At 49.2% G+C, this 20879-nt stretch overlaps 2 protein-coding genes across 3 annotated transcripts; one reads left to right on the forward strand and one right to left on the reverse strand.

Moving 5' to 3' along the window:
• Positions 1-441: 441 nt before the first annotated feature.
• On the forward strand, positions 442-2463 carry RASD1 (ras related dexamethasone induced 1). 2 transcript variants are annotated; one of them, XM_002827099.6, is made up of 2 exons: positions 442-1002; positions 1214-2463. In XM_002827099.6, the coding sequence occupies exons 1-2, from the start codon at positions 717-719 to the stop codon at positions 1771-1773; spliced, it is 846 nt and encodes a 281-aa protein (XP_002827145.1). In that variant the 5' UTR covers positions 442-716; the 3' UTR covers positions 1774-2463. The 2 variants fall into 2 exon arrangements, with proteins under 2 accessions (XP_002827145.1, XP_009249638.1); XM_009251363.4 differs by having other exon boundaries at positions 446-1002; positions 1288-1370.
• Positions 2464-3663: 1200 nt separating this feature from the next.
• MED9 (mediator complex subunit 9) lies at positions 3664-18434 on the reverse strand. Its single transcript, XM_009251362.4, has 2 exons — positions 18119-18434; positions 3664-5649 (listed from the first exon to the last, which is right to left on the reverse strand). Exons 1-2 carry the CDS (start codon positions 18340-18342, stop codon positions 5433-5435), a joined length of 441 nt encoding a protein of 146 aa, XP_009249637.1. The 5' UTR covers positions 18343-18434; the 3' UTR covers positions 3664-5432.
• Between the last annotated feature and the right edge of the window lie 2445 nt (positions 18435-20879).

Consider the following 20879-nt stretch of genomic DNA (forward strand, 5'->3'; position numbering starts at 1 on the left):
GAGCGGAAGGGGGCTGGGGCTGGGGCTGGGGCTGGGGCTGTGCTCTGAGGAATGAAATATACGGTCCGCTCAAGCACCCAGCAAACGCTGCTGCGCTTACTGGGTTACTTACTAGAGTCCTATTCTCTGGGGAAACTGAGAACCAAAGAAAGTAAGCGCACGCGCGCGGGAGGTGCAGGAAGGGGGGTCCTTGCCCGAAGTCGCAGAGGGACAGGGGCACCGCTGGGACCAGAACCCTGACGCCCCTGCGGCCGCCGAGGCCGCGGCAGTGGAAAAGCGGAGTCCGAGCGCCTCCAGCCTCAGCCCGACCCTGGACTGCTCCCCCCAGCCCCCGTGCCCAGAGAGCAGGAGCCGGGCAGCGGGAGGCGAGGTCGCCGGGGCTGGGAGCCGGTGAGGGGGAGGCTGGTCCCGCGGGGCGTGACGCACCGAGCTGGGAGGGCCGGGGCGGGTCAGCCAAGCAGGCTGCATATAAGGGCGGCGGCCGGGCGCCAAAGCCAGAACAAGCGGTCTGTGCCTAGATCCTGGGAGAACCCGAGCCGAGCCCAGCCTAGCCCAATCCCAGCCCGAGCGGAGCCGGAGCCCCAAGCCCGAGCCCAAGCCGCGCCCAGCCCGAGCAGAGCCCTCCGGCCGCTCACCCTGCGCGCCACCCCAGCGCCCCTCGGCCGCTCTCCGCCCTTCTCTCGGCCCCGCGCCCGCCCTCGCGGCCCCTCTGCCCAATGAAACTGGCCGCAATGATCAAGAAGATGTGCCCGAGCGACTCGGAGCTGAGTATCCCGGCCAAGAACTGCTATCGCATGGTCATTCTCGGCTCGTCCAAGGTGGGCAAGACGGCCATCGTGTCGCGCTTCCTCACCGGCCGCTTCGAGGACGCCTACACGCCCACCATCGAGGACTTCCACCGCAAGTTCTACTCCATCCGCGGCGAGGTCTACCAGCTCGACATCCTCGACACGTCCGGCAACCACCCGTTCCCCGCCATGCGGCGCCTCTCCATCCTCACAGGTGAGCCGGGGGCCGGGCAGGCGCGGGAGGGAAGGGCGGGGAACCCTCGGCCAGGGCGCCCCGCGAGCGCCGGTCCGGCTGCCGCGCGCCGAGTAGTGCGCTTCGCGCTTAGAGAGGCTAGCGCGCCCCGCGCGGCCTCAAAGTCAGCCCGACTTGTGCCCTGGGCGGCCACCCTCACCTTCTCCTTTTCTGCTCTCTGTGCCCCCTCTAGGAGACGTTTTCATCCTGGTGTTCAGCCTGGACAACCGCGACTCCTTCGAGGAGGTGCAGCGGCTCAGGCAGCAGATCCTCGACACCAAGTCTTGCCTCAAGAACAAAACCAAGGAGAACGTGGACGTGCCCCTGGTCATCTGCGGCAACAAGGGTGACCGGGACTTCTACCGCGAGGTGGACCAGCGCGAGATCGAGCAGCTGGTGGGCGACGACCCCCAGCGCTGCGCCTACTTCGAGATCTCGGCCAAGAAGAACAGCAGCCTGGACCAGATGTTCCGCGCGCTCTTCGCCATGGCCAAGCTGCCCAGCGAGATGAGCCCGGACCTGCACCGCAAGGTCTCGGTGCAGTACTGCGACGTGCTGCACAAGAAGGCGCTGCGGAACAAGAAGCTGCTGCGGGCCGGCAGCGGCGGCGGCGGCGGCGACCCGGGAGACGCCTTCGGCATCGTGGCACCCTTCGCGCGGCGGCCCAGCGTACACAGCGACCTCATGTACATCCGCGAGAAGGCCAGCGCCGGCAGCCAGGCCAAGGACAAGGAGCGCTGCGTCATCAGCTAGGATCCCCGCCGCGCCGGCGACACAACTTAAGGAGGACCTTTTTGTTTAAAAGTCACATCCAACGGCCCGGTGCGCCCCGGGCCGTGAACGCGCGGACTGGCGTCTCCCCTCCCCGCGATCCGCCCCCAGCATTGGGGAGGCGCCACTGAACCGAGAAGGGACGGTCATCTGCTCCAGAAGGAAAGAGAACTGGCCAAGACTGGAACTATTCCCCGACCCCCGGCCCCCCATTGAGGCCCGCCACCCCGATAACTTGGGGGGCGAGGGCCCAGCCAAGGGTGGATTTGTCTTCTCAAAGACCTAAGAGTGAGCGCGGGGTGGGGGAGGGATGTGAAGTTACCCAGCCTCTGCTAGGCTTCAAGAAACCGTCCTGCCCGCTTGAGGGTCAGGACCCACGGGGCATTATCTTGTCTGTGATTCCGGGTTGCCGTGACAGCCGGTAGAGCCTCTGCCCTCCCGAAACTAAGCGGGGGAGCGTGGGTCAAATCATAGCCAAGTGACTTGTTTACATGTGAGTGAAACTGCACAAAGGAACACAAAACAAAACTTGCACTTTAACGGTAGTTCCGGTGTCAACGTGGACACGAACAAAACCTTACCCAGGTGTTTATACTGTGTGTGTGTGAGGTCTTTAAAGTTATTGCTTTATTTGGTTTTTTAATATACAATAAAATAATTTAAAATGGGAAACCGGGTTTGTTTTTTTTTTTTTTTTGCTTTTAGAGATGGCTGGAGTGGGGAAGGGTGGGAAGGAAGGGGCTGGGCTTTGACTTAGGTGGAACTAGAACTTACGTTCACCACAACTGGAAAATAATCCTGGCCTTCTGAAAGCAGCTTCAGCTGCCAGAAAAGCCCCAGATGCCTGGGGCATCTATGCAGGGGATGGTTCCCTAGAAAACCAGGATGAATATAAAGGATTTCAGGGTCCCCTCCCTCCCCCCGAGATGAACTCTTTCTAGCCATCCACCAATGACAAAAGGCCTCATTTTCTGAATGTTCTGAATTCTTCAGTGTAAAAGCCACTGGAACTGTGCCTAGCCATTTTGTCACCAGACTCAGTGTGGGCCCAGGCAAACTTTCAGACTGTTGGAGGCATCACTCAGGCCCTGGGGAAAGAGCCTGAGACCCCATCTGGAAGCAGGACCATCCAGGCACCCACCCCCACCCCCTCACTCCAGGGTGCCACCCTGTCTAGAAACAGCTAACTCCTCAGCCTCTGCTCCCCTCTAGCTCCAGGAAGTGCTCATGGCCAGGTGTGGAGCCCCATCCCCCCTCAGCCTTGCTGTCTCCCTCTCATGGCTAAGGCACCCCGGAACACCACTCTCTCTGCCACTAGTACTGCAAACCTGTTGGTGGGTGACACCTGCCAAGCCTCTAATTCTTCACCCCAGGAAGACAGAACACCCTCGGCATGGGCTCGCTGTGGGGATTAAGTGTGATGTTTGAAAAGTACTTAGCACAAATGCTGGCCACCCAGTAATCCAAGTAATTGGTGGCTTTGAGAAGGCACTCAGCCCTGTGAGAGACACTCAAAATTGTCCTAGGACTTCAACCCTGCTCCAGTGAGGGCAGCTCCCCACAGGACTGAACCTCCTCCAGTCACCAAAAGGCACCCCCCACCTCCCACCTCCAAAAATAAAAGGCAACTAAGGACAGCCCAGGGGCCCGTGACAAGCAGGGGCAGGGATGACCCGCCAGGCAAACTGCCCTTGAGGCCAGCTGGGAGAGGAGTTCCCGTTCCACACTGGTTCAGCAGGTGTGTGTGCTGGGGCGGAGGGAGGTGAGGAGCAGAGGTGTGGTTCTGTGTCTGAACAGAGTGAGAGAAACATTTTCCTCTCAACTGTCTGAGAGCCATCCCACTATGAATTTCTCAGTACAAAAAGCATGATGTCCTGAGACAGCAGAGCGTAAGTCCTTTTAATTATGTGTTTGAAAAATGTCACAAGTCAAAAAAGCAACACAAGGCAGGCTCCGGCTCCCTCCACCCCCCCGTGAGGAGCCCTTGTCCCTTTCAGCCTTGCACTCAGAAAGACCCCGGGGGTCTTGTAGTTCTACGTGCTTCATGTTTTGTGGTATCTGTCAGACCCTTAAAACAGGCCCACCCACTACTGTGAAATTTCAAGGAAATAACTGATTCAGTTAAATAACAGTCCCAAGGTAGACCTGGTCTCACAGGTGACCACCCGCTTAAATCCAGAGCCTCCTTTTCTGTCCAAAGCCACTGAAATTTGATCTCCTCCTTCACACATTCCCAGGTCTCCAATATGCCACCCACCTTCTGACAGGTGGCTACAGGTCTACACTAATGGAAGCTCTGCTAAAAACATCTCCACCCAATCCTCCTGCCAACGAGGTCAGCTGGCAGGCATCTGCTAAGCCCCTAAACTGGTCAGCGCAGGTTATGTGCTCATTCCTAGACCCAAACAATACTCCAGGACTTCGCACCTCCTCCCCGAGAGGCAACGGAGAGAACTGCTCTTACCTCAATCTGACAGTCAAGGGAGAGCACACAAATAAAACGTCCCTTCTGGAAGAAATCTGGGAAGCTGGGGAAATGAGGGCTGTAGATAAACTTTTAAGAGCTCAAACTTGGCTGTGTAACTTTCACACCTAGCTCATGGTTGGGGACCACCTGAACTGGCCCCCAGGGTTGCCTCTCTCTCAACACAAGGTGCATACTGAACCCCTCTGTAGTGTAGTACACGTTGCTGTCGCAAGTGCGAAGGCCACGAGGGAAAGACCTTTTAACCACAGCAATGGGAATATGAAATGCCAGAAGGGGGAAGGTCGGTTCGCCTAAAGACCTCTTCTAGCCTGCGTGGAAAGGACGGCCCCTTGTCAACCCTGGGGAAGCACTGCAGATGTGAAGCGGTTTGGCCACTCTTGGGCACTGACTGAGGGTGATGAACGAGGAAGGGAGCAAGAGCTGAAGGCGAGGAGAGCGCTAGGAGGCAGGGAACCTGGAAGAGGCAGGGAACCTGGAAGAGGCAGGGAACTTGGAGCCAGGGGCTGCCTGGCAGGGCTCTAGGCTGACACCCCCACAGCATAGTTCCCTTCACTGGCTCAAACATAAAAGGAACCAAACTGTTTGGGGAAAAAGGCCACCCTCTGGCCTTTCAAAACATTCTCTCACAGTTCTATGCCATATGAGTGCAGGCTTAATTCATCCAGTGAATTCTATGCAAATGTTTCAAGAAGCTGCTGTTAACAGGAACAACGTGTACCTGGTACACACTGATCCTATGGGGGTGGGAGGAGAGAGAGGGAAGGAAGCAAAGAGGAGCCGCCTCCCTTCCTACTGTGCTCTTCAGATCTGTCAGTGGGGCCAGGTGCAGCAGATGGCCCCCTCCCCAGAGGCAGGGGAGAGTCCTCCACCCCCTCCGCAGCCTCCAGGAGCATTCTGACTTCTACCAGCAGGCACTCCAGTTATTATGCATCTAGACATATGGAGCTACACGAGGAAGCCCCGGCGCAGCCAAGCTCTGCGCTGGCTCCCGCACAGGCGACGCGCGCGCAGCCAGCAGCACAGGAGCCCCGCCCCTGCAGCCTGACGTTCTGAGTCGGGGTCCACAGGAACCATGCCCCAAGGAGCGTTTGGGGATGGTAGTGGGGAGGCAGGCCATTGGCTTCCCCCTCTTTCTCAGGAAGTCAGCCTCACTCTACTCCTTGGGGATTTCAAACATGCAGAGGCTCTTGTACTTTTGCAGAAGCTCATTCTTGGTCCTGACTTGCTCCCGGAGGCTCTGCAGCTGCTGCTGCTGCTGCTCGGGGCTCAGGTGGATGCCGGGCATGGTGCTGATGAGCTTGCGCATCTCCTGGAACTTGCTTTTGAGGGCGTTCAGGTCCTGATGGACCTCTGGGCTGTCCTTGTCCATGCTGTGGGGGAAGAAGAACAGCTGTTACCATTCACAGCTTTATACACGTCTTGGCGTTCCTGCCCTGCACCCCCTAGAGCTTGCTGTCATTCCTGCCGTGGCTTTTAGAACACTTTGTTTTATGTATCTATCCCCTGACTAGGCTGTCCACCCCCAGAGGGCAGGGACGGGTTCTTTTTCAGGCAGCTGGCAAAGAGCTCCCAGGCCTAGCACACTTGCAGATCACACACAGACACTCTTGATCTTCTGTCAAGTCAACTGTCACTCTGTGAGGTCAAGGACTGTGTCTGCCTGGTCACAGGTGTCTCCCTACCCCCGGCCCAGTGTGTAGGGCACTGCAGGCACTCAAGAAATGTCCGTGGAAAGAATGAATGCTTGGCAAATAAGCTCATGAACATGTTGGTTCAATGAACAAGCCAATACCAATATCAGGTGACAAATGCCAAAAAAAAACTTGCTGAAATATGACATTTTGTCTAATTGGAGCCATTTCTAGGCCAATCAGGAGGCTTTACCGCTAGCAAGAGCTAATTTTAGCTGAGGTTTTGATGCTGGCTTGAACCTGTTAACATAAAGACTAATTTCCACAGAGCTGTTCATAAATGTTAAATTAGTTAAAATGGAACTGATTTAAATGTCTCAGCAGACACAGGCTCTCTTCTACCATGGTCACGGACAGTCCTTGTCTGAGTCAAGTTCACTTTCAAGGCAGACCGTTCGCTCCATCTCACAGCTATTAGCTGCACAGAGGTCCTACTCAATGAAAAATGAGGCAAGAACAATCTCACTTAAGATCAAAAAAACAGCCTGGCAGTTGCTCCTATACATTTTTTGTTTGTTTGTTTGAGACAGGGTCTCACTCTGTTGCCCAGACTGGAGAGCAGTGGCGCGATCTCGGCTCACTGCAACCTCTACCTCCCGGGTCCCAGTTCAAGCAATTCTCCTGCCTCAGCCTCCTGAGTAGCTGGGATTACAGGCGCGTGCCAACACACCCGGCTAATTTTTGTATTTTTAGTAGAGACAGGGTTTCACCATGTTGGCCAGGCTGGTCTTGAACTCCTAACCTCAGGTGATCCATCTGCCTTGGCCTCCCAAAGTGCTGGGATTACAGGCGTAAGCCACCACACCCAGCTTCCTATACATTTTTTAAAAGTTAGTAAGTGGATGAGCTTTTGAAAACAAGTGGTTGAGACCAAAACTAAAAGGCAATTCAGTAAGCTGTTCTGAAAGTAAGCCATTGAGGCATAAGAGGGAAAAACTGTCAATGATCATTAATTTTTTTAAATAAATGTTCATCCATAGTGGGAAATTTCAACCCAGATGGTGCTAATTCATGTTTACTATTCATCATTTCTCTGCTTACGCAGGCAGAATATCCATCTTTCCTGGCAATCCATCAGTTACGTCTCACACCTTGCAAATCAGATGGCCACCATGGCCAGCTCAGTATTTACCAACAGCTCTAAACTCAGAGGGAGGGTATGGAGAATCAATCACTTCTTCCAGGAAATGATGCCCTCAACTGAGAGACACCATTAACAGTATACCTTATTGCAGATTCTAGAGAGGATGAACTGGTATTCATGAGAACTAAAAATCCTTTGGAAGGAAGCAAATAGGGAACGTCTTTTATTTTAATTCTTTGAAGTCTCAGCTCTGATCCACAAATGTGGACAGAAACCATCTGGACTTCTGAAATCCTTCTACTCGGATGGCATGCGTGTTAACATACTGTTATGAATTTAAGTCCCAAGGAAGTTTTAAAATTAAAATATAGTTTTTAAAAAAACTGACTCACATCACATGAGTCTCAAAGGACATGGTAAAACAAACAAAAAGTACTTAAAATAGAAATTTGGATGACAGATAATTCCATTCTTGAAGCAAACGTAACCTGGCCCAAAAGAAAGTTTAGTTCTGAAAGTTGAAAAGTGGGTCATGTTTAAGATGCTCATCTCTGAAAACCCCCAAATTGCAAGGCTTGCCTGTTCTTTGGTGAACTTTCAGGAAAGGAGACAGTCTTCAGATAATAAAAAAGGAGCTGTAAGACAAGCCGCCTGGAGGGCAGCTGAGCCAAAAGGGGCCGCACAGCCAACAGGGAGGCCCCTCTGCAAGCCCAACTGCCCTAGTTGGTGGAGGTAAATAGCATGGAACTCCTGGAGTGAAGAGAACATGGTATTCAGAAGTGGGCACCTGCTAAGCCAGGATGACTGTGAACTATTCAAGCCAAAAAAAAAGGGACAGGCCCAAATACCGAGTGAATAAAAGCAGAAAGCTCTAAGTGGGCCTGCCTTTGTGTTCAAGGTTAGTCATCGGCCAACTATAGAAGGAATGAAAAAAGCCACTAGGTCAAGGAGGATGAACATCATACAAACAAGGCAAGGTCAGAGCACTTTGGTCCCAACTACTGTGGTTTCTTTTTTTGAGACAGAGTTTCGCTCTTGCTGCCCAGGCTGGAGCGCAATGGTGCGATCTCGGCTCACTGCAACCTCCACCTCCTGGGTTCAAGTGATTCTCCTGCCTTGGCCTCCTGAGTAGCTGGGATTACAGGCATGCGCTACCACACCCGGCTAATTTTGTATTTTTAGTAGAGATGGGGTTTCTCCAAGTTGGCCAGGCTGGTCTCGAACTCCCGACCTCAGGTGATCCGCCCACCTCAACCTCCCAAAGTGCTGGGATTACAGGCGTAAGCCACTGCGCCCAGCCCCCTACCATGGTTTTTTTAAAGAGTGGACAAAAATACTACTGCCAGGGGTGATCCTCTGAGCATCCTTCCCACGTCTGACAGACAGTTGTATCCGTGTCACCAGACTCACAGGCAAACATCACAGGGTTTAGGCAGGTGTCTGAGAATCATGCCCTGATTTTCTTTGTTGTTCTTCTTTTTAGTATGGATGCTTTAGTACAGATGCAGACTGGCCAATAACTGTGCTAGAACCACTGACACAGACTTCCTCCCAAATCTGACAGTCATTTCTTTTGACCTTTTGGTGGCATCTGACTCAGTTTCCCATTTCTTCTTCCTCACAACTTCCATGCACCGTGCCTCACACTCCACTCTGTCCCAGCTGCCTTGCCCTCAGATCAGCCCTTACCAGTCCACTCCTCTGCCCACAGGCTCTCCTCGCACCGTACTAACTCCAGTGGCTTTCATTTTTCTAAGATCACTTTTTTAAAAAATGACAGTAATAAGTACTTGAGGGAAAAAATTCAAAAATGACAGACAACTGAGGCTTAGAAAAGGGAAATCTCATTAACCCCTTGCTCCAGAGATAACCTCTGCTAACATGTGGTGTCCACTGTTTCAGATGGCTTTGAAATATACAACAGCATACAAAACACACAAACTTTTCTTATTTGTTTTGACAGAAATGTGACCATCCATAGTTCTCATTCTTGCTTTTTCTACTTAACAAGGCACCTCAGATGTCCTTCCATGTTAACACATATACAATTAGACAGCGAAATTACCCTGGCTATTCATGGGTGGTTGTACTGTACTAGAATGACAGTGAACATCTTGTACTTACACCCTTATGTACTTGTGCAAGTATTTTGGTAAGATCATTTTCTAAAAGTAGGGATTCTGGGTCAAAGGTTATATATATTTAAATTTTTGACAGATATTACCAAAATGTCCTCCAAAAAAAAAACTGTACTGTACTGTACTACAGATAATCTACTGGCTACTGTAGATTATCTGTAGCCACAGAGGACGCACTTCTCCCTCCCGCCCTGGATGATACTGGCTACTACTTACCTATCAACTGTGTTTCTCTGCTCCAGTTCTGCCAAGACCTATGAGGCCTTCGGGAGAGGGAGGCCTTGAACTCACACCCTTGCTTTCATCTGCTCACAGCATTACATGTAAAAAATATTCTTTTTCGTGAAGAGTGACAAAAGGTGCTGCTGCTAAATGGAGTATGAAAAATCACTGCACTACAAAATGCCCAGAACGTGTTCATCCACTCCCGAACCCTCGACATGGGGAGCACCTCCCCAGTCAGCCTTCCTTCCTGCACTTGAGTTTCCTCCCTCCACAGTTACCAAGTCGTTCTTGCCTGGAGTCTGGCAGATGGCAAATGTCCAGCATAGACTTGCTGTCAGCAGGGGAAGGGGGGAGGGTGCAGTCCCACCTACACACTCTACTGGCCGTGCTAGGACCCCCAGACTCGCACCTGTGTGCCCCCTTCTCCCAGCCACCATCCTGCCAGCTCCATCTCCTCTACACCAGCCACCTCCCATTGCCACTGCCTTCCTGTGGACCCAGGTCCTTCCCTCTTCTGAAACACTTCTGCCCCACCCACCTTTAGAAACCCAACTCTGAGCAGGTCACTATGCTGCTTAAAAATCCCAGATGGCGGCCGGGCGCAGTGTCTCACGCCTGTAATCCCAGCACTTTGGGAGGCTGAAGTGAGCAGATCACTTGAGGCCAGCCCCGTCTCTACTAAAAATACAAAAAAAAATTTTTTTTGTATTTTTACAAAGGCGTGGTGGCGTGTGCCTGTAGACAGAGACGAAACCCTGTCTCTACTAAAAATACAATTTTTTTTTTTTTTTTTTACAAAGGCGTGGTGGCGTGTGCCTGTAGTCCCAGCTACTTGGGAGGCTGAGGCATGGAAATCAAGTGATTCAAGTGAACCTGGGAGCCAGAGGGTGCAGTGAGCCAAGACACGCCACTGTACTCCAGCCTGGGCGACAGAGTGAGACTCCATTTCAAAAATAAAAAATAAAATAATTCCAGATGGCCTCCTACCCACAGACAACACCTTTCAGGCAAATTCAAACTGTGAAGGAGACCCCCCAGTGCCACCACAAGCGCCTCCAGCCTTCCCAGGCAAAGCTTCCCACCCTTCCCAGGACCCATGTAAATGCTTGCCTGGCATTTCTCACGCCCACTAAGTGCTGACTCGCAAAGGCCTGCCTTCGTGGGGCTTGCCCTCTGCTGGGGCCCACCTTCTGGTTATAAGTCATACTGAGCGGATGGAAATGACATGGCAGAGGAGTGAAGAGGCTTTTAGGCAGACTGGAAACACCTCGACCAAGCAGTCTATGAACACCCCCTATCTGTGGCCGCTCATTCTGCTCCCTGGGGTGTGGCTGACGGAGAAGAAAGTGAACGGCAGAGGCCTGCAGTAACTGCGTGCAGACTATCCCCAGGAAGCCAGTGTGGGCACTTAGTGAGGGCCGCTTCCTGCACAACCCGGGAACAGGTCTCAGCTGGCATGGAAGGCCGGGGCAGATTAAAATAGGTACTTGAGTGGGAAGAAGACAGTCAATAACACCCTGTTCCCACGAAAGAGGTCTGGCTGGGGCTCTGAGGTCTTGCTGACCTGCTGAAGTGGCCAGGCCAAGCTGGAGGGGCCGGACAGCGTGCTCATCACTTGAGCCCCATCTGTGGTGGCAAGGACGGCTCCCCTCTACCTACCTAGCAGCCTTAGACCTTGTAAAGAATTAAAACACTGAATTTAAAAAATGTTTTTAAAGTACCCAATGTTGACAGATTACTCTTACAAAGTGAGCCAAAACCATCAGGCAAGGCAGCAACAACTGTAATTCAGAAGGCCTAGGCTGAGCTACTTCGTTCCAAACTCAATTTGTTAAGTTTAAAGGAAAAAATAATAATTTTCCCCAATCTAACAGACCCCATTTCATTACTCCTTTAAGATACATTTTTAAAATGTAGCATCTATATATATATCAAGAAAGTCTCAAAGTTGGGATTTATAATATTTCTTATAGGCATGAAAATGTGATTTCTTTTCCCTTTCCTCTTTTTTTTTTTTTGACATGGAGTCTCGCTCTGTCGCCAGGCTGGAGTGCAATGGTGCGATCATAGCTCACTGCAACCTCCACCTCCTGGGTTCAAGTGATTTTCCTGCCTCAGCCTCCCTAGTAGCTGGGACTACAGGCGTGCGCCACCACATCCAGCTAATTTTTGTATTTTTAGTAGAGACGGGGTTTCACCATGTTGGCCAGGATGGTCTCGATCTCCTGACCTCGTGATCTGCCCGCCTCGGCCTCCCAAAGTGCTGGGATTACAGGTGTGAGCCACCGTGCCCAGCCTCCCTTTCCTCATTCTTTAAAAATAATATAAATGTGTAGTTTAATTTTTCATTCAACTGCAGGAAAGACACTAGAAGAGATGAAAGTGCTATGGGTTCCAACTCCAAGCAAGGCTGGCCCAGCCAGAGCACTCCCAGAACCAGGTGGGTCCCTGGGGGTACAGGAGAGGATCTCGCTCACAGGGCTTTGTGCAGCATTTCTGTGGGCACTTCTACTGGAAGGGCTGGAGGGTCTGCCAGCCTGGAGGACTCCGCCCACCCAACAGCACCTGCAGCAAGAGGACCCTCTGTGGGCTTTGTGTTGGATTATTCCGGCAGGCAATCTGAAGATGGTCTGCAGAGATCCCTGAGTAAAGGCCTAAGTTTGGGCTCAATTTGAGAAGAACGGAGAACAAAGAAAAATTAGCCAAATAACATTCACAAGATAAAATGAGCATAAAGGCAAAGAGACTAATTAAATGCTGATTATAATACTCAAAAGCGAGGCTGAACGACCTGGCCAATGAGTGGTATCAACAGGCTTGGAAGTAAAGAAGCAGATTAAAGACGAAATGTTCCACTAACCAAAAGCATCATGATCTAGCATCAGGCAGGCTGCTAGAAAACTCCACAGGAAAGGAAAGGCCAGGGAAATACTGACAAGAAAGAGGAAGGGCGAAAAATTAACCTTAAAAGATAATTAAATGTACCATGAAGATTTAAGAACTAAAATAGTTTGGTGCTGGAGAAGGAGAGAATGTCCATAAGTAGATCAGAAAACATATGGGAATTCAGTGCATGATAAAGATGGCACTGCAAGCAGGGAAAATAACAAATATTCAAAAACAGCAGTGGGAAGATGTGGCTAACCGGGGTCCCCTTACTCTTCCCACCAAAATAAATTCCAGGAGCCTCAAAGAATTAAAAGTAAAAAATGGAACCATGAAACTTCTAGAAAAAAGAGATCAATACCTATAATTTTAGAGTGGGAAAGCCCTTCTAAGTAGGACCAAAACTCAGAAGCCATAAGGGAAAGGCTTAACAAATCTGACTACATGAAATTATATGCATCTGAATGAAAAACAAATAGAAAAACCATGACTATGAACAAAGTCAAAAGAAAAGCAACAACCTGGGGGAAGTATTTACAGTACATTTGACACACATTATTTCCTTTCTGTACATAAAAAAATCTGACAGAGAAATGGGCAGTTTATAGGGAAAAATAAAAGTGACATATAAAATCGCCTATGCTTTATCTAACTTAATGAAAGATCAATATATCATTTCTGACCTATGAGATTTGCCAAAGTTAAAAATTTAATGGTGATGGCAGGTGATGGGGAAAGACACAAAAACTGTTGGTGGAAGCACAGATCAGGGCATTCTTTCTGAATTTGCTCATAGTGACCCAAACGGTAGATTCACATATCCCATTGCTAGAAATTTACCCCCACAGAGACTACCAACAGTTCACCAACATAGCATGGGCAAAGATGCTTGCTGCAGTGCTGATTCCAACAGCAAAATGCAGAAACAATGACAGTGTCCTTGAGCAAGAAACTGTTTACATAAACGACAGCACGTTCATAAAGTGGAATATTACACAGCTTTGCAAGGGCGCTGGGAGGAGTGAAGGGAGAGGCCCTCTTTCCATTTCATATCCATGGGTACTTGTAGAATCCATCTACAACTTTAATTTTTTTTTAATGCTTTCTGGGAGGCAGATTTATAGGCCATTTTAGGTTAACTGAAGCAGTCTAGTCTACAAGGACTGACTTTTGGAAAAGAGTTAGCTAAAAAGACGTAGTGCTCTAAATTTAGCATAACTATCACTATAAAAAATGTTTGTACCCTATGCTCCAGCAATTCTACTGCTGGGATTTATCTGATCACAAACTTACTCCTATACAAAGATGCTAACGCCAGCACTGCTGGTAATAGCAAGAATAAGAAAAACACCTAGAAGCCCATCAACAGAAAACCAGTTGCATCAGTTATGGTGCATCCACAAGATGCAATTTTCTGCAGCTGCCTTAATGAAGTAGATCTTTATGTGCAGTATGGAAAGGTGGCCAAAAGAGACTAATCAGTGAAAAAAGTCAAGTACGACGTGATTTCAATTTGTATAAATTTTTGAAATGACATTCATATGTAATTCCCAGAAAGAACTTAGGAAAGTATTAACAGCAGTTACTATAGGTGAGGGGACTTGGCGGAAGGAACCCTTTTTCCATTTTACATTTCTCTGTACTTCTAAAGTTGCAGTTGTTACTTTTATTAAATAATTGTTCAAAAACTCTGAATTCTTTATGAGAACAAGAAAGGCTAAATTCACTACTTCAGGTTTTACCTCCTTACTCATCCCCTGTGCAAGAAGTAAACAAAGAATAAAAGGAACATTGGGGAAGTTATAGGAAAGGAAGGGACCCAGGGCCAGAGATCACCACCTGGGTGGACCGGACATGGTCCCAGCCCTCATCTCCACCCGCCAGGACTGTGTCTTGACTGGCTTCCAGCCTGACATTTCACTAGCTTCCCATCCCTCAGAAGACCCCTGCACTCTGTTTCCTGGCTCTTCCCTCCTCCCCAGCCCTCTCCTCCTGCCTTGGATGTATGCTCAGCACCACCAAGCTAGAAGCTGACTCCCATGAGTAGTTGTTATTTCTTGGCTTCGTGTCCTTACATGTTTTTCCTATACCAACCTTTCTCCTGCCTCCCTTTCCTAATTGAAGACTCTGTTGGCATCACTCTTACCAAGCCTTCTGACTCCCCCAGGCTTCACGAGGTCTCCTCTCCCTTCCTCCTCTGCCCTTATTCCTCCTTCATTCGCCTATAAACTCAAAGACACGCCTATACTGAAGGTTTTCAGGTTGGATCCTAGCCTCTTCTCATGTTTATGGCTGCAGAACCACTCCATTCCTTTGTGGCTACTGTTTCCTCCAAGTGGCTTTTTCTGCTCTTGTGTCTTGTCTTTCTCTTTTTTCCTCTCTTTCTCTCCTCTGTCTCCTCTCTTTCTTTCTTTCTTTCTTTCTTCTTTGAGACAGAGTCTATGTCACCCAGGCTGAAGTGTAGCAGTGCAATCACGGCTCACTGTAGCCTCAGCTCCCTGGGTTCAAGCTATCCTCCCATCTCAGTCTCCCCAAGTGCTGGGCTTGCAGACAGACATGAGGCACCGCGCCTGACCCGTGTCTTTCTTACCAGGGGGTTTCTTCCTATGCTTAGTGGCCTTGGCCATCCACTCATATATTTAAGAATAAAACACTAAAAGGCTTAGTGGAAGCTCTGCAAATGAGTGATGCTTGTTCATTTTCTCAGAATTAATTGACTAGGCTTTTTTTTTTTCAATGTCTTTTCTCTTAATTGGTCACACACCATAGAGAGGGCACTTCCACTCTCTCTGGCTGCCAATCTAGAAGCCAGGTAGGGGAAGGCTCAGGTGGGGTCTCTCTTCAGACTGTGAACTTTCTCTTAATCCCTCTTTTCAGTATGGCTCCCCCTACATACCCCTGCAGTGTGCCTGGTGTCCCTCAGCCTAGGTACTCTCTGGCTTATTCCTTCCTAAGAATAAATCTCAGGAGAGTAACCTTTTAACCATCTGCCAAGTTGGAAGAAGGGTAGTCACCTGGCCGCCTGGAGGGGATGGGAGGTGGGACAGGACTGTGGGGACCTGCTTCTTAAACAGACTTCCAAGTAATCTTCCTGTTCTTAGACCCACCTTCACCCCTATTTCCAGAGGGTCCCTGCACTTGAGTTCCTGAGATCTGGGGATAGGCCATGGTTAACAAACCAGGTGCTTAGGAGTTGGTAGGTGAATTAGCCCTGGTCATCCACTTTGTGGCAATCATCTCCTGTCCTATTCTTTTCGGTTTTATGCTTTTTATTTTATTTTTGAGACAGGGTCTCATTCTGTCGCCCATGCTAGAGTGCAGTGGCATGATCTGGGTTCAAGTGATCCTCCCACTTCAGCCTCCCAAGTAGCCAGGACTGCAGGCACACACCACCATGCCTGGCTAATTTTTTTGGTATTTTTTGTAGGGACGGGGTTTTGCCATGTTGCCCAGGCTGGTCTTGAACTCCCAAGCTCAAGCGACCGGCTCGCCTCAGCCTCCTAAAGTGTTGGGATTACAGGCATGAGCCACCGTGTCTGAAGGTTTTATGCTTTTTTTTTTTTTTTTAAGTCCCTTTTCTGTCCTTTTAGACGGAACAGAGACAAGCACATGTGATCAACCCACTATGTTTCACAGGTACGCTCTTGAGTACATCTCCCAACAATCCTATGACATAAGCATTCCCATTTCACAAGAGAAAAACAGGCTCAAAGAAGCTAAGCTACTTGCCAAGGTCACCCAGTCAGCACATTATAGAGCTATTACATAATCTGAACCTCTATTTTGAGGTCCACTATGGACATATTAGACATAAGAAGATTATGGCCTAGAAAGGTTAGGCATTTATATCAAGATTAGAAGGCAAGAAAATGTCAGTACACAGATTTGAACTCAGGGCTGTCTAACTTCAAAGCCTGTTCTCTCTAGTATAACTTACTACTACATCTTTAAGGCCAATCCAACCCAGCTGCTCTACCAGGGCTCAAGAATATACTCTTGGGGAGTTCAAGAGCTGTCCTTGTGAATGTGTACATTTTGTGTTTTCATTTTTCCACATTTTTCTTAAAACCAGTAAACTAGGGTTAATCTGAATAAACCCTTTATAATCCAGCACTGCCCTAGGATTACAGGGGCTCCATATGTATTTCTGTCTGTGATCATTATCACAGGCTCACGAAAACTGAACAGGCTGCCTTATCCTATAAACATTTTTTTTTATATATTTTTTTAAGGCAGAGTCTTGCTCTTGTTGCCCAGGCTGGAGTGCAATGGCATGATCTCGGCTCACTGCAACCTCCACCTCTCGGGTTCAAGTGATTCTCCTGCCTCAGCTTCCTGAGTAGCTGGGATTACAGGCACCCGCCACCACACCCGGCTAATTTTTTGTATTTTTAGTAAAGATGGGGTTTTGCCATGTCGGCGAGGCTGGTCTCAAACTCTGACCTCGTGATCCGCCCGCCTTGGCCTCTCAAAGTGCTGGGATTACAGGCATGAGACACCACGCCTGGCCCCTATAAACAGTATTTAAACACCAAGTGAAGCCAAATGAAGCCAGGGTCTAATGTGAGAACAAAGCCTTTGTAGTTATTTGAAAAGTGGCAGAAGAGCATCAGGTCATCCCACAGCAAGTGAATCTAGTTTGCTTAAACTCAAAAGTGGGTGGGCCACTAACAGTCAAGACCTTCACGTTGTAACAATTCCATTTCAGTAAAACAGTGAAGATCACATTCATGTTCACCTGAATGTTACTGGAATCGTAATTTTCCTTTAATTTACTTTGTTTTGGTCTTTGAGTAAGAGTTACAAGCCTAGGGGTTTACACCTAATATCACGTGGATATACAGTGAAGTAACATAATGAAAATAATTTACAGCCTAGGCAACATGGTGAAACTCCATCTCTACAAAAAATACAAAAATTCGCTGGGTGCCGTCGCTCATGCCGGTGGTTCCGGTTACTTGGGAGGCTGAGGTGGGAGGATGGCTTGAGGCCAGGAGGTTGAGGCTGCAGTGAGCTGAGATCACGCCACTGTACTCCAGTCTGGGTGACAGAGCGAGACCCTGTCTCAAAAAAAATAATAATTTAGGCAAACATGAGGATCAGTGAGACTTTTGTGTTTTTGTTTTTGGTTTTTCCTTTACAGAGTCACTCTGAAAACTCAGGCTACCCTGAAGGCTGGCCAAAAGGATGAAAATCATTTCCTTTGGTACTGTTAGAACCAAATCAGTACAGGTGAGTCTAATCATCTGAGGCAACTTCTGTGTTTTTGTTTAGTCTAATGTTTCCCATCGCCACCGCTCCCCTCTCAATCTTTTTAAATTATGGGTTATTTCCAATCATGTCTTTTTTTCCTTTTATCTGGTGAAATCTTTGGGGGTGAAAAGTTGGCCCCTTTTACTGTGTCCATCCCGTAGCACTTGGCACAGGGAAGATGATGCTTATCTGTTGAGTTTGTTGAACTACGGAACTAAAGTGAGTATTACCAACATTAAAGGTGAGAAAACTGAGGCTTAAAGAGATTTGCTCAAGATCGCTGGGATGTACATTTGAGCCGCTGGACAAGAGTCTGCATGTAGTCTCTAAGCTGCCTTCATTCTTAAGGATATCGCACCTCTCGAGGCTCAAATCGTTTGCTTATTAACTCATGGAATGTGTCTGTGGTCTTGGGAAAGGCCTCTTCCCGCTCTGGGTCTGAAGTTTCCCCATCTGTGAAACGGGGGCGTGCCCCAGAGCGCCAAGGCCTCTTGTAGCTCTGAAACGGCTGAGAGGAGAAGCTGGAGGGAGTATGGGGCCTGGTCCTCTCCTAGGTTCTTACCATTTGATGATGTTGTGAACCAAAGGTAAAAAGGAGTAGTTCTCTTCCTCCCTCGCGCGGGCAGGTGACTGAGGCCGTGGCGCCGGCGACTGCTGCGGTTGAGGCGCAGGGACCGGCGGCGGCTGAGGAGGCGGCAGCGGCTTGGTGTCAGGCAGCGGCTGGTCGGACGTTGGCGGCAATACATCCTCCGCCTGTCGCCCGGCTGCGACCCCAGCAGAGGCCATGGCTCCGGTGTTAGGTTAGCCCAGAGGTCGGCTCGCCGAAAGCGTCGCGGACTCTACACGTCACCACCGCGCGCCCTGCAGGGGCGGGGTGTGGAGGAAGGCTCTGAGCGTGCGCACTGGGCACTCGGCAGGAAAAGGCGCGGAGGCGGGGGTGGGGAGGCTGTTGCTATGCAACGGGCCGTGGGTGGGTCTGGGGTGCCTGGATTTGGGTTGTGAGTCAAAATTGCTAAATTATTAAATAGTGAGAAACAGGGGTTTATTTCAGAAATAACAATCTTCTTTTTTTTTTTTTTGAGACGGAATTTCGCTCTTGTTGCCCAGGCTGGAGTGCAGTGGCGCGATCTCGGCTCACCGCAACCTCCGCCTCCCGGGTTCAAGCGATTCTCCTGCCTCAGCCTCCCTAATAGCTGGGATTACAGGCATGCACCGCCACGCCTGGCTAATTTTGTATTTTTAGTAGAGACGGGCTTTCTCCATGTTGATCAGGCTGGTTTCGAACTCCCCACCTCAGGTGATCCGCCCGTCTCAGCCTCCCAAAGTGATGGGATTACAGGCGTGAGCCACTGCACCCGGCCAGAAATAACAATCTTCTTATTCCTATTCACACGATGAAGAGGGCCCCAAAGCCACAAACACAGGAAGCCTTGAGATTAGTAAGGCGCAGCCTGGCCCAGTGCACCCAAGTCTGGAGAGGACCTGCGGGAGGCGTAGACAGCACTTACCTGCTGGGTGAGGCACCAAACCCGGCCCAGCCCACAGTGCAAGACATCCAGACCTCGTGCTTAGCCCTAAGGATGCAGAGGCAAAGGGATTGCGGTCCCTTCAATGCTACATGGTTGCTTAGAGAGAGTCTAATAATGCAACTCAACACACATTTAGTATGCACCTGCTGGATGGCCACCTGTATGTGTGGTTGCAGGCAGGCTGTCCTTGCTTTCAATACAAGGTAGAGGGGATTGGTGCCAGGAATAAATATCATATCCTGGAAGAACGACAAGGTCCAGGTACTCTCCGTACCTTCGGGCCAGTTCCCCAAGCCCCTAGGTCCGAGTTTCCTCACCTCTAAAATCATATTTAGTTGAGTCACGGCACAGCCTAAACTGCATTCTAACTTCACATGCGTGGCTGACCCCAAAAGGTCTTGTTGGCATGAGGACTCCCTAGGATCATAGGCCAAAGATGGGTTTATGGTTATGCTTCTCAAAACAAGTTTGATATGAGGGCTGTGTAGTAATTTTCCAGGCAATGGGGACACCCACCCTAAGCTTAGCTAGTGAGTAGAAGACATGAGTGGGGAAAGCTGTCAACTGGCGAGCCCATTCTGCTGTAATCCACCATCATGGGCAGTACAGAGAGGCGAGGAGGTCCACATCCACGTAGCATGATGAACAGGAGCCTTAAGAGCAAGGTGGCTGGGGAAAGGATCAATGCTGATATTTTCAGGCACATTGGGAGGGCTGTGCGGAGGCAGATTCTTGGGGAGTAGGACCATAGACGGAAGTGCTGTTGGAGGGTGCGCTGTACAGGTTCTGTAGTAAAGGGCCTCAGCACAGCTCTCTGCAGCAAGAGCTGCCCACAGTGTCCCAGAGAGAGAGCAAAGGGAGGGAATGGGTTGCGGAGTTTTCTTCCTTCTAACCATTGACCTTTCCAACTAAGGGAAAGTTCAAGAGTTCTGGTTGAGCATGGAGGAGAAAAAGGCCAGATGTGCTTGAAGAGACTGTATACCCTTGGAGTCATCTGGGAAAGATGCTATAGTAATAGTAATAATCATAGTAATTACAACTACCATGGAATAAAAGTAGATACAGGGAACAGAGTTACAGTCACTGTCTCACTTAATCCACAAAAAGAGGTCTAGAAGATGGATGTCAGGATCCCCATTTTCTAGATGAGAAAACCAAGACTTACAATGGTTAAGATCCCAGCCTAAGGGTCAACACAGTTGCTGACCCCAAGCCTATGATCTTAACCAACACTAAAGAGACTTCAGATCCCTACCAGTTCTGTAAATTTATGATTCAAAATGTTAAAGTGGGTTTGAATTCAGAATTCAAAAACCAATCCAATATTCATCAATAATATCCCCATGGCAATCACACGTCATCTTTGCCCTCCCAGAGTGTTTTATAACTTAATTATGAGCCACAACTATATCGTTGTCAGAAAAATGAGGACGCCTCTTAAAAGAAAAAACATTTGAGGTATAAATAGATATGGCTAAAGAAAACAAGTTGAAAACCTAGGAAGCATGAACCAGTATGGTGCATTGACAGTTTGCCCTAAAAATAGTTAATATAATTAGTGGCAAAGAGTAAAGCTGACTTCATAATGTTGCAAGCGGATGTCAGAAAAATACTGCCTGTGCTGGTTTCATTAAAGCTGAAATTGCCGCAACAAATGTGTGTCTGTTTATAACCTGCTCTGTTAAAAGTCAGGAAAGACAGATGCTCCATTGATATGTAAAGAGAATGTATTGTGGTGAAGGAAACTTCACCCCACCACAAGGCAAGCTCTAAGGTCATTGCTTTCGTAGGTGG

Source organism: Pongo abelii, chromosome 19 (genome assembly GCF_028885655.2).
Source record: "Pongo abelii isolate AG06213 chromosome 19, NHGRI_mPonAbe1-v2.0_pri, whole genome shotgun sequence".
Taxonomy (NCBI): Eukaryota; Metazoa; Chordata; class Mammalia; order Primates; family Hominidae; genus Pongo; species Pongo abelii.

Coding starts and splice junctions, on each gene's coding strand:
- RASD1 (XM_002827099.6), top strand. CDS start 717: ATGAAACTGGCCGCAATGATCAAGAAGATGTGCCCGAGCGACTCGGAG. Junction 1,003..1,213: donor GCGCCTCTCCATCCTCACAG/GTGAGCCGGGGG, acceptor TGCCCCCTCTAG/GAGACGTTTTCATCCTGGTG.
- MED9 (XM_009251362.4), bottom strand. CDS start 18,342: ATGGCCTCTGCTGGGGTCGCAGCCGGGCGACAGGCGGAGGATGTATTG. Junction 5,650..18,118: donor GTTCACAACATCATCAAATG/GTAAGAACCTAG, acceptor CTTCCCCCACAG/CATGGACAAGGACAGCCCAG.